The sequence below is a fragment of the Fusarium solani genome (genome assembly GCF_023522795.1).
Source record: "Fusarium solani strain SB1 chromosome Unknown bctg00000000, whole genome shotgun sequence".
Lineage (NCBI taxonomy): Eukaryota > Fungi > Ascomycota > Sordariomycetes > Hypocreales > Nectriaceae > Fusarium > Fusarium solani.
In genome coordinates, this window is record NW_027072157.1 from 3,138,579 (window position 1) to 3,153,647 (window position 15,069).

The following is a 15,069-nucleotide window of genomic DNA, read 5'->3' on the forward strand; positions in this document are numbered from 1 at the left end:
GTACCTATGTCGGGGGAACGACCCTGATGCTTTGCTGCATCGCTGGCCTTTTGTGTGCCAGTTAGAGTCTGTGTTAAACTCTGCGGCTTGCAGCTGAAGCGTCGATCTGAACTACAGTCTGTTCTCCGAATTTTGGTGGTGCAGGTCATTACTTATGAGCCGCCAGCCACAAAAAACACAATGACCCTATATCACACGCGGGACGGTCTCGCCGTGTGTCGTTGAGACAGCAAAAATTCAATCAGGGCAATCCTCCGAATGAGACCCTATCAAGTCTGGTCGTAGCGTCCTCCTGCAGCCAAATCGCAAGGTAGGTGGTGTCAGTTGACAGGCACAAGGGCTGTTGGAATTTGGCCATCTTACCCTACACGATGTCACCGAGATGGCTCTTTTTTCATTCTCTCGTGCAGTCGTTTCCCATTGCCCATTGTTATTCTGTCCCCTGGTGCAGCATCTTGCTCAGCTGTGTCCGTTTCCAACTGGGAGGCGGTGACAAATATGCTGGGTGTTGAATTAACTATGCTGGATACATTTGTCTGACGGCTCACCCAACCCAGTACCACCCATGAATACGACGAAAAACTGTAGCCCCCAAGCTCCAACCATAAAGCCCGGCGCTGCCCCCCCGCGAGGCCAATGCCGATGCGCCCTCCTTAGACGGTCGGCGGACTTCCCTTCCTCCATCGCCGATGCCGACGCCGACGGCGCGGAGGACAGCCGGACCTCACCCCGCCCTTCGGCCCCCACCTGCCTCCGCACCGAATGGACCCCTTCGCCGAAGCTCCGCCAGGATACACATTGTGTCGGGACATCGTAATGGGCCAGTTTTTGTTACTCGAGGGCCGGAAAAAAACAAGTGATACCACTGGCCTCATCCATTACTGCTCTGAATGTCTCGCGCGTGATTTCCTGCTCCTGCCCGTCACGCGCACTTGTATCACAGGCCCTGCACCGTGACGTCGCCAACCACTGAGCCTCGCGGGGGCGCAGCAACAACCAAATATCGCTTCCTGCTACCCCCAGCATAGCATCGCTCGCTCTTCCCCTCAACGTCGAATCTTGGCACCAAGAACGAAAACTCGAATCGTCAAGGCCTCGCCCGTCGCGGCGACGCTGTCCACCTGCAAAGTACCAGCTTCAACGCCATATATCTACCAAAAATTATCGACTCGACGTATCGCGTAGAGCTAACCCCCCCCTCTCTCTCCGCTCGGATCCGACAACCGCACTCACCGCATCGACGCCTCGCGACAGATCGCGCCGGTAGATATGGGCAACTGCTGTGGAAAATCAGAGTCGGAGGCCTTTCAACAGCCCGGCCGCGTCTTGGGATCCGCGCCTCCTCCCGCCTCAGGGACAGCACCTGTTCCGACAACAGTAGGAGGTCCGCCGCGGACTCTGGGAGGAGCAGCGCCTGCAGAGGCGTCGGGCGACGCCGACGACGCGAGGAGGAGAGCTGCCGAAGCCGCAGAGGTCAGTAGACCCGAGTAATTCAATGCGCGCATACTGACTGACGCTATGCGACACAGGCTCGAGCAAAGGCATTCGCGAAACCAGGCGGGAAACTGCAGACACAGCTAGCGGCGCAGAAGAAGCAGACACGCTCCGACACGCTCAAGGATGCCAGCCAGGAGCAGCTGCGCGCCCGCGACGCCGACGAAGCAGCCGAAGCCCGCAACTGGGCATGATGAGCAGTATGATTTTTTGGACAACGCATGGGGGTAGCGAGCGAGGAAGAGAGCATTGTATGATGGCGCACTCTATCAAGACGTGACCGATAACGCAAGTTAAAATGAGCTTGAAGGATGGCGGAACGACGGATGTTGATTTGATTTCATTGTACCTACCGACGCAAGTCGAGAAATAAACGAGACACCAGAATATCGAGACGGTTAATCACCCAGCTCCTCTCAAGCATAATCATTAGCTAAATATATATGATAAAGGTAAAGCTTTAAAGTTTCTTTGCCTATTCTTATTATACTCTACCCACTATCTTTAGGGGAGGATAAGCTAAAGGGTGTATACTGGTTGGTGTCTCTCCTTTTCCTCGACCCAGGTGCTACCGAAGCGGCCAAGTAGCCAGTATACAACTATGAGACATCCATCTCCGCGAGGAGACTAGAACATTCTACAACCCGTCTGCTGTTCCTATCTACAGTGATACCAGCATGGGTGCTCTCTGGCTGATTAAGTGGTGTCTGAACTTCGAATAGACTTGGTGCAGAGAGGGGATGGCAGTAACATTTGAACAACTTCAATTGCATCATAAACATGCCAATTCATCGACTATATGTTTAACCCAAGCAAGACTCCCAAAATCTGTTGCACAGAGTCCTTATCTCCTACAACCCTCCGCAACGCCCCTTTTTGGAACAATTTAGCCCTATACAAGTACACTTACTTCCCTCATCCTGTAGAATGCAGTCTGTCTCTGTATCATCGTCGTAGCCATCCTGAACTCTAGGTAATGGTGTATCTGCCGCTTGCTGGCGCCCTGTTGTCTGCGTCCGCAGCCGCGATTGTTCCCTCTCTCAGCAGACGGGTCAGCTCGCTCAGAGCGGAACCAACCACAACCTCGGTGTCGCCCTCGATAAGGATGTACAGCTTCGGCTCCCCCCTGCGGGCACCTCCCTGCCCGGCGGGTAAAAGTTGCCCTTTGTTGTTATCGAAGTGCCTGTAGCCTCCAGAATCTTGGCCACGTTGGTTCGGTTGGTGACAGCCCACCGGGCCTTTTGAGGGAAGTCGTTGATTTCTAGAGTAGCATGGAACGCGCCGGCGTCGGGGCCCTTGTTGTCGATGGGCTGACCAGCACGAAGCTGGCCGGCCTTTCCAAGACGGCTGTTGATGGCGCTGACTGCCGAGCTGACCTTGTCCAGCGGATCCTTGGCCTTGTCCTTGACCACGTTGGTGTTGACGGTCTGTGTAGGCTTGGCTTCTGCGCCCCCCTCGGCCTTTTGCGCCTCGCGAGCCTGAACGCTTGATGCTGCAGCCCGGATCGCGCTGAGAGCCTTCTCTGCCTTGTCATCCTCATCCTTCTTGTCCTCCTTGACTTCTTCTTCCTCACCCTCGGCCTTGTGGGTCTTGCGCTCACGAAGGCGAGCTGCCTCTCGTTCCTGATCCAGACGGTCCAGACCCTTGCCACCGAAACCTGACGTGTCCTTGGCCTTTCCAGACTTGACCTTTTCACGATGGGCCTTCCTCATCTCATTCAGCCTCTCAGGTACAGGTTGTCCACTCTGCTCGAGTGCCTTGGCAATGCCCGGCGCACAGTTCTCCTGCTCTGGTGTCACAAACGTGACAGCCACACCAGTGTTGCCAGCGCGACCTGTTCGACCTGCTCGGTGAACATAGTCTTCCAGATGGTTTGGCGCGTCGTAGTTGATGACAAGCTTGAGCTGCTTGACATCGAGACCACGAGCCGCCACCGATGTTGCAACCAGGATCGGCACAACGCCCTTCTTGAAATCCGAGATGGTCGAGTCACGATCAACCTGGTCCTTGCCTCCATGGATCGACATACATGGATAGCCCTTGATCATGAGCTCCTTCAGCAGATCATCTGCCTTCTCCTGGCGCTCAACAAAGATGAGCGTGCGAGCGTCCTCGTCTCTGTCGTACAGCTCTCCAAGGAGTTCAAGAACACGCAAGAATTTGCTGGCTTCGTCACGAACTTCGACAATCTGCTCAATCTCCTTGGCAACAACGCTTCGTCCACCAACCGTCACCTCAATCGGATTCTTGAGAACCTTCTTGGTTAACGAGTCGATGATGCGAGGCATGGTTGCTGAAAACAAAATCGTCTGCTTGTCCGGTCGCATGTTGGCAAAGATCTTCATGACTTGAGGCTCAAAACCCATGTCAAACATTCGGTCAGCTTCATCAAGCACCACGTAGGTGACTCTCTTCAGGTTGGTGACTCGACCCTGGTTGGCTGCAAGGAGATCAATCATGCGACCTGGCGTGCACACGATAATCTCAGCGCCTCGCTTTAACTCAGCAATCTGCTCTCGGATTGGGGCACCGCCGTATGCGCATACAGCTCGGAGGCCCATCATCTTCAGGAAAGGTTTGCAATCGCGATGAATCTGAACAGCCAGTTCTCGAGTCGGAGTCATGATCAACCCGATGGGACCATCCGTATCCTTCAGCGGAGGCTGATCCTTGATGTGACGGAACATGGGGAGTAGAAAGGCGACAGTCTTTCCAGAGCCAGTCTTGGCCACGCCAATGACATCGCGACCAGACATCAGAGCTGGAAGAGCCTGCATCTGAATCGGTGTAGGCTTCTCATATCCCAAGTTGTCGATGACATCTAGAGTCTGTCGAGTGAGACCGCACTGAGCCCACTTCTGAACTGGCTTAGGCACATCCTTTCCATTGACCTTGATCCCATCCAGTTCCAGGCGTAGATCAGTAACTTCGGCTTCTGTGAGCTGACTGAGCTCGGCTGGCTCCACCCAGAAATTCTTCCTGATGGGTTGAATCTCAACTTTGGTGTAGTCGATTGTCGGGATGTCCTTCTTCTTTCGCTTGGCCGTCATGGCCAGCAGAGCATTGGGGTCGCCGTTCTCCTCCTTGTTAAAGTTGTATTCGTCATCGCTGAAGTAGGCTTCGGGTTCCTGGACCTTCTGTGTCTTTGATGTCTTGGCAGGCTTCTTCACCTCTGTCTGCTTGAGATCAGCCATGAATGCGTCTAGCGGATCCACTTCGTCCTCCTCATCAACCTCCATCTGCTCGGGCACCGGGGCCTTGTCAGCCGAGTTATCCGCAACTGCGTCCCCGTTGGGTTGTGCTTCTGTCGTTGTGGTTTTGTCCTCATCCTGGTCCATCTGGTTCTCCGCCTGTAGTCGCCTTTCGTGTGCGGCGCGAGCTGCTGCGGCCGCCTCCTCTTCGTTCTCGGCAAAGATGTCTCCATCAGACTCGTCATCGTCCTGATCAGCATAAGGAGTATCGTCAGCCTCGATAGGGAGAGCAGGAAGCTTCGTGAGCTTCCTCTTTGTTGTGTCTTCCTCGTCCAAATCAAGTTTGCGCTTGGTGGGTAGCTTCTCGTTTTCTGCGTGGCTCTTGACGAAGCCAAACCCGCTGGCTTTGGCTCGGTTCGCGGGGAGGGCCGACGCTGCGAATATCTCATCAATCAAATTCAATGTGAAAGGAGGGGATCCAACCATACCATTGCTTGCTTGCTTTACGGGAACCGAAAGCTTCTCGGCTGGGCCTCCAATGGAGCCCAGAACTGGCTTGGAAGCATCGTGTGACCGTGAGGCGGCCGACTTCTTTGCGATGGCCTTGGGGTCGAATTTTCCGGCATAAGGAGTGATGGGAGATGCAGTGGTTGGCGTTTGCGCAGGTGAAGCGGCAGCAGAAACTGACGGAGACACTGTCTTTGACGACGCACCGCTGGCCTTCTTATCCATTTCAGCCAAGAGGTTTCTTGTCTGACTCGGATTTACTTCCTTTTGTTTCTGACTGGCGCTCTCCTTCTTCTTCTTCCACGCCTCAAGCTTTGCCAGTCGCTCGGCCTTCTTGTCGATCTCGGCTTGCGCAGCATTCGTCTTGGACTTCTGGGCCTCGTTGGCAGCGGCATTCCCATTGTCACCTAGCGGGGTCCTCTGATTTCGACCATCCTCACGGTTGCTGCGAGCAAGGGAGTCAGCCGTACCCTCACGTCGACCGCGGACACGGTCGCGGGAGTCGTCTCGCCTTCTGAAATCCCGATCGCTTTCCCGGCTGCGGTTTCGTCGACGGTCGGGCGATCGATTTCTATCATCGTAGCGGTTTCGCGATCTCCGGCGGTCTCTGTCTCGATGGTCTCGTCGTCCGCCGCGGTAGTAGTCATCGTCGCGTCGGTCTAGCGAGCGGTCTCTGCGACGATAAAAGTCCCGGTCTCGGCCGCGGTCTCTGTCTCTATCGCGGTCGCGGTCGCGGTATCGGGGCTGGTCACGGACAATCTCGTCAGAATAAAGGCCGCCGGGGTTGCGGTGTTGTCTTCTCACATCAGGGCTGCGCGACCTGGTGCGCCGGCGATGGTCCCTTCCGTCATCGCGACGATCCCGTTCCCGGCGATCGTCATCTTTGCGTTGACGGCGAGAACTGTGAGAGCTGCCTGCAGGACTTGGTGAGCGCGAGTCTCTCGGCCGAGCCATTGTTGGTGGTCTCGCAGGCTCAGCAGGACACTTCGTTGGTGAGTACTACTTTTTAACGGGGGACCAAAGCCTTGGCAGTGCCAACGGCGCGTCGTAGGTAGCGCAGATGCTGACACCCAAGGATGAGAGTTGCCCAGAACCAGAAGAAGCTTGCAGAGAAGCTTGGGATGAGCGTCGACGTGGTTTGGCGATGGAGATTACAAGGGTGACGCCGTGAGGGGTGGGTTCTCGAGAATCTCAGGCACGGCTGTATTGTCCCCAAAAGATGATGGATGGCTAAAAGTCTGGGGTGATTAGCCCGAGGTTTTCCCCAAGGCGCCAACGATTGAGGCTGTCAGTCACGAGCAAAGGAGCCGCGCTAAGCCCAAAATAGTTTCAGATTTACCACCTCGGCCCCACACCCTTCCCACCTGCTCTCACCAAGCCTCATTCCTGGCTTCTGCTTTATCACGACAGTCCAAAATGGCAGGTCTTGTAGGATATGCAAGCAGTGATGAAGACGATGAGATTGAACAGGCAGAGAAGCCTGTATCGGGACAAAAGGTATGTGTTGAACCTCCTCTCGCGAGTTAATGGCCTTGATGGTTAGCTCACCTGCCTCGTTTTCCCTAGGCACCTGTGACAATCGCAGTCGCGACCGAGCCGAGGAACCAGGAAAAGGAACACGCGACTTCCTCTACTAATTTACCAGGTATGGAGTTTTCTCAAAACCCTCTTCTAGAATCCTCTCGCCACCTCATTCCTGGTTTTTTCAACATGCGAAAGTCTGATGTCTAGCACTTACTCACCGTGATACAGAACCCGCACCTGTATCTCAAAGCAACGAGCCTGTTGCTATCGGTCCAGTTCAGCAGAATGCTGTTCCACTAGGGCCATCACTTCCACCCATGGAAGAAGCTGTGATTGATGACCAAGACCCTGCGCAAAGGCCCTCTTCACCATACTCAGCAAATCGTGCCCTTTTGCGCGATCTCACACTTCCTTCGGCACCCAACCTGGACATCCCACCATCACCGCCTGGCTCACCGCCGCCAGGGGCCAACAAGAAGTTCGAACAGTTCCTTGAGCTCAAGAAGAAAGGAACTCACTTTAACGCGAAGCTGGAGCAGTCATCAGCCCTGAAGAACCCTAGTCTGATGGATAAGTTGATGAAATTTGTCGACATCGATGAGCGGGACCAGTATTCGACTACCATCAGCACTGAACTATGGGATCCCAATACCTTTCCTGAATGGGCGTTCAAGGACAAGCTGCGAAAAAGCCGCGAGAAGCTCGCAAAGGAGAAAGAGGCCGAGAAGGCAAGTGGCGGCAGGACCGCCATCGATTTTGTTCCGTCTACAAACGCACCGAGCGACAATTCAGCAGTGACGGGTGGACTTTCTCGAGGCGAGAAGCGGAAAGGTGGTTGGAAATAGGAACAGGTCGCCAGACCCCCGAGGTCAATTCAACTCAGACGATGCATCCCTTGCCCGAGCTAGATGAACAACAATGATACCCGACGAAAAGGGAGAGTTCGACAGTTAAATTTGATAGTCCTAACCGACATACATGGTGATCCGCATCAAAGGTATCATAATCCGCCATACGCCCTTCCTCCCAGCATCCATCCTCATATTATTCGCCAGACGACCTATGCCAACAGAGAGGGTGAAGGAGCTTTCACAAGATCCCTGGCAGTCCCCTGCAGCTACACGGCCGGCGCGGGCTTGCACGCTCGACGTACAGGTCCTGCAACTACTCGTCGCTATCAGAAGAACACTTGACATCGTACCCCAAGTCCTTCTTGAGAATGGCGCCAATATCGATCTCGACGGTCTGGTTCGAGCTCCCCAAAGCCGCGGCGAAATATGTGAGGTTCTCACCATGATTTATCACCGACTTGCCCAGGAGCTTGAAGGGGACAACACCTGTCTTGCAATAGGGCTCGGCCCGGACAGCCTTGAGAACTGCAGTCTGGTCCATATTCGCGGTCATCTTGACAATGTTGCTTCCTGGCTTGAGTACGAGATCATTGATATACAGGGTACCAACTTCTTCGTCACCGATAAAGTTGGTGAATGTGACATTGCCCTTTGCAAGAATGGTAAGCTTAAGTGAGCTATATGGGGAACATATGACTTACGTTATCCAGGGTGAAAACGGAAGCGTTGGGGATGTTGGCGGTGCCGTTGAAGTTGCGACCGTCCTTGCCACTGTCCAAGGAAATGTGGCCGTCGGTAACCTCGGTACCGTCGAAATGGTTCAAGCCCTTCAGCTCGACAGTCTTCTTGAAGTCGACGCCATACTTTCGCGTCAAGCCACTTGGCTTGACCTTTGTCCTTCCGTTGATGGTGACGCGCACAGTCTCGTTGTTGTGGAACCAGACATTGAATCGGGTGAACTCCTGCATGTCGGTGATTTCGATATGCTGACTGACGTTGACGACTTGGTGCTTGTTGGAATTGGTCTCGGGGAACTGCACTCTGGCGAAAGGGACATGGGGCGGCCAGTCCTCGAGATACATGTCGCCCTCGAAGGGATCGATCTTGGCATGGATTTTGCCATCGGTGGTGATGGTCGAGTTGATCTGCATCTGGTAATTTTCGGGTTCGGTCTCGAGGATGTTGACGCCCTGGATCTCAAGCTTGGCCTTGTTCACCTTGTCTTGTGCGATTTTCGGGACGGCGACGAAGATGCTACCGAGTATGGGTCAGCCATCCCCGTGGTGAGTACAGGTCGGTATGACTTACATCAGGGGAACAACGAGAACAACAATACAGCACAGCACGATGAGGTAGATCCACCAGAAGCGCTTGCAGTGTCGCGCACATGTTCTCTTCTTGGACACAGCGATGGGTCCATTCTCCGTCTGGGAGAGCTCCTGCTTATCCGACATGTTGAGCTCGGATGTCTTGCTTGGGTGGTTGTTCGCAATCTCCTGTGGACGAACAGAACAGCCAACTCCTGCCTATATATCAAAAAGGACTTGCGACAGGTTGAAGCACGGACAGCGTGGTGGAAGCGAATGAAGAGAAACCAGCCATTCGACATACAACCAGGGTGGAACAAGACCTGAGTTTAAGTAGGATGGCGTCGGGGTTGATCTGGCCGCCCATGACCCAACGGAACGAGAGGGGGTTCAGCATCTGCGGTACATCACCAGTGCGCAGACGGCGCACCCTCGACACACACAAGCACTGAGACCAGATCGCCATGATCTTGTTACTTCGCATCTGCCCCCGGGCATTGACTGCCAAAAGGGGAAAGTGGCCGACGAGACAGTACGGCGCTACACCCCAGGTTTGCCTTGCATGGAAACGAGGGTGTAGAGGGTGGGAGGACGAGCGCTTCTCGACGTGCCTAGTCGCAAACAGACCCTGGTCAGACCCTCAGGGCCCTTGTCGTTTCCTTGCCAATCTCCAAACTGTCCCTCGGCAGCTCGTGAATTTGACGATTCGACGAGAGGAAGAAATCCCCAATTGCAGTGGCCCCATGTTTGGTCATTGAGCCCGGAAGACGGACGATGGCCGGCAGGCCGCCCACCCCTGCTGCCCTCGAAATTGTGGGGGACGGGAGAAGGACCGAGAAGGGAAAAGAGTTGTTCAAAGACAGCTGCGAAGTCACGAAGTGCCTCCTACGCTGGCCCCGAAAGCTTGGTTTCCCCGCATATTGACGGCAAAGGGGTGTTGCATTCCGCCGCTTCTGACTGGCACATGAACATCCACATGGGAAGCAATAATAGCACTGAGCTCATGAAGTTCTGTCGCCACTTGAGGTGTTGTCAACTCTCGGGTGTGGCGGCGACAACACCGCTTCACATACATACACCCTGCGTTCAAGGCACTCTGAGTTGTTCCCACCAAGTCTGTTGTCTGGCGATGGACGGGACACGATTTATAACGGTGAGCCTTCGCCATGGGCGGCTCTGCGACTGAGCGTTGGCTTAACATACGACGTCAAAATTCTGGACTGTTGGGTTGACACGAGACATCCAGTGCTCGAGGGCCCGAGAAGGAAATGCGTATCAAAAGCTGTGCAGTAGAAGCTGAAGGATGGAGAAGTGCACGCGACAGACCGAGTGTTGCGAACACGAGCCAACCACGGGCCATTGCGAGCAGAGCCAAGCCAATACAATTCAATTCCTTGACCCTGGCATGGGTGGTTGATCGCCCCTTGTGGAGCGCCCAAGCAGCTAATCCTGATCAGTCGACCAAGAGATGGAATGTTCACCTAACAGAAATGCATCCATGACGGCGAGGGTTTTGCGACAGGATTTTCGCCGCCAATTTCTCCCGCCATGTTAGAGTTGTACAGTGGCGTGTCATGACAGCCAACCGATCCATTCTGGATACAGTAGCAAAGCTGACACTAGACGCCGCTACCTTGGACGTTGATGTTTGAGCCTCGGAGTGGCTGGTTCGAGGAGGAAAAGGTTCACGGCCTCCGGACCTTTCAGCTCCTACGACCGACCGGCAGCTGTGGCACACCATCTCGGCCGGGACATCTATTGCGGGATAGTCAACTTTCCACCTTCCGAAGCTTGGACAGGATCAGCATGGGGGGCGTGAGGTGCTGTTTGGTGCATGCCCTTGTCCCTGCAGATGAGAACCACCAACAATGATACATTGTGCAACATTGCAGCCAATGTGCAGCATGCTGATTAACTGTTGTTGCCTCTTGACGGCCAAACGGAATCCTCAGCCTTCGATCACAAGCTTGCCAAGTCAAAGTGACACTCGGGCTCGGTTCCTTGACTGGTTCTGGACCCTGGCGGCCAAGATACCCTCACATGGGACCGGGTTTCACGCCGCTGGTGATACTCGATACTCGAATTTCAACTTAAATTTACGCTGAACAATGCAATGTTCCTCAGCTATTCGGTACTTTACTTTGACACATGCGTCACCCAATGCCCTCTGCCCGGTGCCTTACAGTCTGCAACCTCCTTGGGATGACGCCGCGCGAGTCCACCGTGTCCGTCCTTGCCAATTTTGTATTATCCATCCCAGAAACAAAAAGTCCCAAGCCTCTCCGCCCGGACATGGCGCCAACCGTCATCCCCGTCCCCGACCTTGCCGCAGCCATCGCGGACAGGGGTGCTGAACTGGGGAAGGCGGGGCCCCATTTGGGGAAGATCTCGTCTCGCCTGTGAGCCGAGGCTCTATCTGACATATGAATATCTCATGATGGCTCTCCTCACAGCTTGGATCTCGTCCACAGGCCTCTTCGGTCCAACCCCGCATCGCCATCGTAAATATCTCGTTCCACCTGTCGAGCGTTCACCTGCCGACCCAGTTAGTAGAGATCGCCAAGCGGGGTGGGGTCTGGGGAAACCTGGGGAGACAACTTACAAATCTAGGCCCAAGCTCAGAGATATTCTTGGCTCCGAGCAGCCTCATACACGTTGCCGTCTCCGCCTCGAGGACTGGTTTACATGTGTTAGACAGGGTTCGGACATGTCCGGAATCGCGGTTAGGACTTACTCTCGAGAACCCGCTCGACACCGGCTTGACCTCCGGCTCCGAGGCCGAACAGTGCACCACGACCGATGCCGACAGCGCTTGCACCGAGACACAGCGCCTTAACAACATCGGTTCCACGCTTAATACCTCCATCAACCCAGACTTCGATCTTGCTAAACACCTCGGGGCAGTACTTTTGGATCTCGAGGAGTACGTGGATGGCCGGAGGCGCTGTGTCGGCAGCTCGGCCACCGTGGTTGGACAAGATGATGGCCTTGACCTGAGGAGCATATTGAGCCGCCAGGTAGGCATCTTCGTGAGTCTGCAGACCCTTCAGCACGATGGGCAGATCTGTGTGCTCGGCCAACCACGGCAGCGTCGTCTTCCATGTCAGGTCGGCAGCGGTGCCAAAGAAGAGCTGCTGACCGACACCTCCAGCACCAGGCTTGCTCTCACCGCTTGCAGGACTTGGCTCAGAGTAGTCAAAGTTGGCCTTCTCGTCGAGCTCACGCTTTCCAGGGACAGGCGCGTCCAGAGTCAAGCACACAAACTTGTAGTAGTCACGCATGGCATTGATGCGCTTGAGCATGGCCTCACTCTTGTGGCGCTGGTTCTGGACGTAGAGCTGCCAGCCAAAGGTTTGACCAGGCTTGGCACCTTCAATGACCTGCTCGGGTGTCATGGAGGCGTTGTTGGATACTATTTGCATGGCGCCGAAGCGTGAGCATGCCTTTGCGATACCTTGCTCGCCATCGGGATGGGCCAGTCGGGCCATGGCAGCCGGAGCCACAAAGACGGGAAGGCCGACCTTGTTGCCGATAAGGGTTGTGGTGAGGTCGCAAGCCGTGCAATCGACAAAGACTCGAGGGCGGAGAAGGATCTTTTGGTAGATCAAGTTGTTGTAGCTCTTTGACCATAGGTCGTCACTGGCCGAGAAGTAGTAGGCCCATGCCTTTCTCGAGATGCGCTTGGTAGCCTCCTCCTCAATCTCATCCAGGTTCATGAGTGAGCCCATTGGGGGCGGAATATCGTCTCCAGACTTGACGACGGCCTTTTCGGATGTGGGCTCGGGCTCGGTGAGTGTTTCTTGGTTGATCTCGCCGAGAATGTCCTCGGGCTTGAGGTTCTCCTCGAGGGTGCCAGGAGGGTGGACAGGGTCATACTCTTCTGTGGCATCCTTACCAGCGAGCTTGAGAATGATCTTCTTTCCGCCAGGATGAGATGGCAGAAACTCGGTCACGTCGTAGACCTTGCCATAGAGGACAACCCAGCAGCTCTCTGGGGTGTTGTGCTTGGCCACTGGTGGAGGGGATGTCGTGTCAGTGGAATTGCACCCTCTGGCGACATGTAAGAGGGTGGAGTTGGGGGGTCCTCATACCTTCAGCAGCGTCGAATACCTTGGCCATGATGGCTTCTGTTGTGGACTACGGGTGGAGGAAAGGGGAAGGGGAGAGAGAATATGAGAAGGATGAGAAGCTTCTCTCCGTTGGATATCAAGGTCAGATCTACTATTCGACTCGGCAAATACTATCCCGCTTTCCAATTGGAATCTCGGGATTGGGGGTTATGTTATCGATTGGGGGCGGCGGGATTTGCGACTGGCGCCCGGAGCTTGCAGTAGGAGGGCGCGTGTGTTCTAAACAGGACAATTGAAGGCGGGGAGGGGAAAAAAAAGGAAAGAAGGTGAAGGATGCAAGCGACCTCAGAAGTGCACGATATCAAATCAAATGACGAGCAATGGATCCTTTTTTGACTGAACAGGGGTTTATTTCAGGAAGCAGGATATAAAACTCCATAGCATCTTCTGTTTTTTTGCGCGAACACGGCGACTATTCCAGATTCCGTTGATATCAATGGCTGCCTCGCTATTGGATCGGACTGGACCCCGAACCAGGACCGCCGACCTCGCCCGAGGGAAGGACCCAGCGACGTAATGTCTCTTAAGCGTCATGTACCCCGGCACCCCAGATTTCGCTCTCTCCTGCCCCATTCAGCGTGTACTTGGTACTTGCTGTTGCCATCCCAGGCCGCCAGTTTTCGCCCCTCTGCAGGAACAAACGCGCCACAGTCTCAAGCCACATTTTCCAGAAGCCTCCGCCTTCTCAGCCTCCCGACGCTAACAATTTATTACGACATTGTCCGCTTGGCCCGGAGGAGGCACAAAACAACCTGCACTTGGAATCCTCCAAGCGATATCTCCCAGCCTCCGTGATCAAAGATAGGAAGACCAACCTCTCTTTTTTCGGCTAGACCTACCTTTTTGCGATCAGCTCACTTTTCATCAACCATGCGGCCCCCCGTCGCCTCCCCGGTTGTTCGCGATATCTCTCGGCTTTGTCTCCGATGTCGACTCCGAGTTCGCCGAGCCTCGACTCTTGCGCCCTCGCATCGTCCACTCGTTGCCGCAACACCTGCGCCGCGCCATGTAGCCATCGCGGCTGCCGCACGGGCGCCGGCGACGTCGTTCGTCCAAGTCCGCTCCGTGTCCTCTGGCGGTGCTGCCGGCTCCTCCACTGAGTCCGCACCACCGTCTTCCGCCCCGGCGCCGCCCACGACACACTACCACCTCTTCCCCGAGACGCTCCCGGACGGGCCTCCCCCAGCGGGACACTTCCCCATCGACGTGCGCGCCCTACGGCGTGAGTTCCTCCGCCTGCAGGCTCGCGCACACCCGGATATGCACCCAGTCGAGGACAAGGCCCGCGCCGAGGCCATGTCTGCGCGCATCAACGAGGCCTATAAGACGCTCGCGAATCCTCTATTGCGAGCCCAGTATCTGCTCTCCCTGCGCGGTGTCGACGTCGCCAACGACGAGACCCTCAAGGTTGAGGAGCCAGGCCTGCTCATGCTCGTCCTCGAGGCACGCGAGGAGATCGAGGAAGCCGAGAGCGAGGAGGACCTCGCCGAGCCCCGCGCCGCAAATGACGCTCGCATCGCCCAGAGTGAGGAGGTGCTCGAGCGGGCCTTTCAGCACGATGACATAGAGGCTGCCAAGCACGAAGCGGTGCGCCTGCGATACTGGGTCAATATTAAGGAGAGCCTAGATAACTGGGAGAGGGGTAAGCACATTGTGCTGCAGCATTAGACAGAAAGTGTGAGCAAGAGCCAAGAAAAAATCACATCCGGATAGGCTCCGGACCTCCGGCGCCGGAAGCGGGAGGCTGTACATTAAAAATGCTCCGGAGTCCGGAGGGGTGACGTTCAGAAGAATGATCAATCTCGGTGCTGGCTCCGGCGCACGGGGACCTATAATTAGGCACAGATCGCCGAGTGAGATGGCGGCATTGGCATCGAACGACTCTGTCGTCATCTGCCCAAACAATGGGCTCATGGGTCTGGACCTGGACCTAGACCTGGACCTCAAGCCGATAAGATAGATGCATGAGGGCATGGGTGGGAAAAAAACTTGTCCAATGCCATGTCCGGGGATGCAAAAGACAATCTCCTCTTTAGATAGACGACGGCGTGAGCCTTGCTTCTTT

At 55.2% G+C, this 15,069-nt stretch overlaps 6 protein-coding genes across 6 annotated transcripts; 3 read left to right on the plus strand and 3 right to left on the minus strand.

The window, feature by feature from the left end:
• Positions 1-1,269: 1,269 nt before the first annotated feature.
• Positions 1,270-1,688, plus strand: MRS44_001005 (uncharacterized protein; the record flags this gene model as incomplete). Its single annotated transcript, XM_046273466.2, has 2 exons — positions 1,270-1,473; positions 1,530-1,688. 2 exons carry the CDS (start codon positions 1,270-1,272, stop codon positions 1,686-1,688), a joined length of 363 nt encoding a protein of 120 aa, XP_046138898.2.
• Positions 1,689-2,555: 867 nt separating this feature from the next.
• MRS44_001006 (uncharacterized protein) lies at positions 2,556-6,146 on the minus strand (the record flags this gene model as incomplete). The annotated part of the gene is made up of 1 exon (XM_046275043.2): positions 2,556-6,146. One exon carries the CDS (start codon positions 6,144-6,146, stop codon positions 2,556-2,558), a length of 3,591 nt encoding a protein of 1,196 aa, XP_046138899.2.
• Positions 6,147-6,608: 462 nt separating this feature from the next.
• Positions 6,609-7,561, plus strand: MRS44_001007 (uncharacterized protein; the record flags this gene model as incomplete). The annotated part of the gene is made up of 3 exons (XM_046267586.2): positions 6,609-6,689; positions 6,759-6,837; positions 6,945-7,561. The coding sequence occupies 3 exons, from the start codon at positions 6,609-6,611 to the stop codon at positions 7,559-7,561; spliced, it is 777 nt and encodes a 258-aa protein (XP_046138900.1).
• Positions 7,562-7,880: 319 nt separating this feature from the next.
• On the minus strand, positions 7,881-9,021 carry MRS44_001008 (uncharacterized protein; the record flags this gene model as incomplete). The annotated part of the gene is made up of 3 exons (XM_046267588.2): positions 7,881-8,216; positions 8,269-8,821; positions 8,876-9,021. 3 exons carry the CDS (start codon positions 9,019-9,021, stop codon positions 7,881-7,883), a joined length of 1,035 nt encoding a protein of 344 aa, XP_046138901.1.
• A 2,300-nt stretch (positions 9,022-11,321) lies between these two features.
• Positions 11,322-12,993, minus strand: MRS44_001009 (uncharacterized protein; the record flags this gene model as incomplete). Its single annotated transcript, XM_046270512.2, has 4 exons — positions 11,322-11,408; positions 11,477-11,550; positions 11,609-12,886; positions 12,966-12,993. 4 exons carry the CDS (start codon positions 12,991-12,993, stop codon positions 11,322-11,324), a joined length of 1,467 nt encoding a protein of 488 aa, XP_046138902.2.
• Positions 12,994-13,874: 881 nt separating this feature from the next.
• Positions 13,875-14,672, plus strand: MRS44_001010 (uncharacterized protein; the record flags this gene model as incomplete). The annotated part of the gene is made up of 1 exon (XM_046267587.2): positions 13,875-14,672. The coding sequence occupies one exon, from the start codon at positions 13,875-13,877 to the stop codon at positions 14,670-14,672; it is 798 nt and encodes a 265-aa protein (XP_046138903.1).
• Between the last annotated feature and the right edge of the window lie 397 nt (positions 14,673-15,069).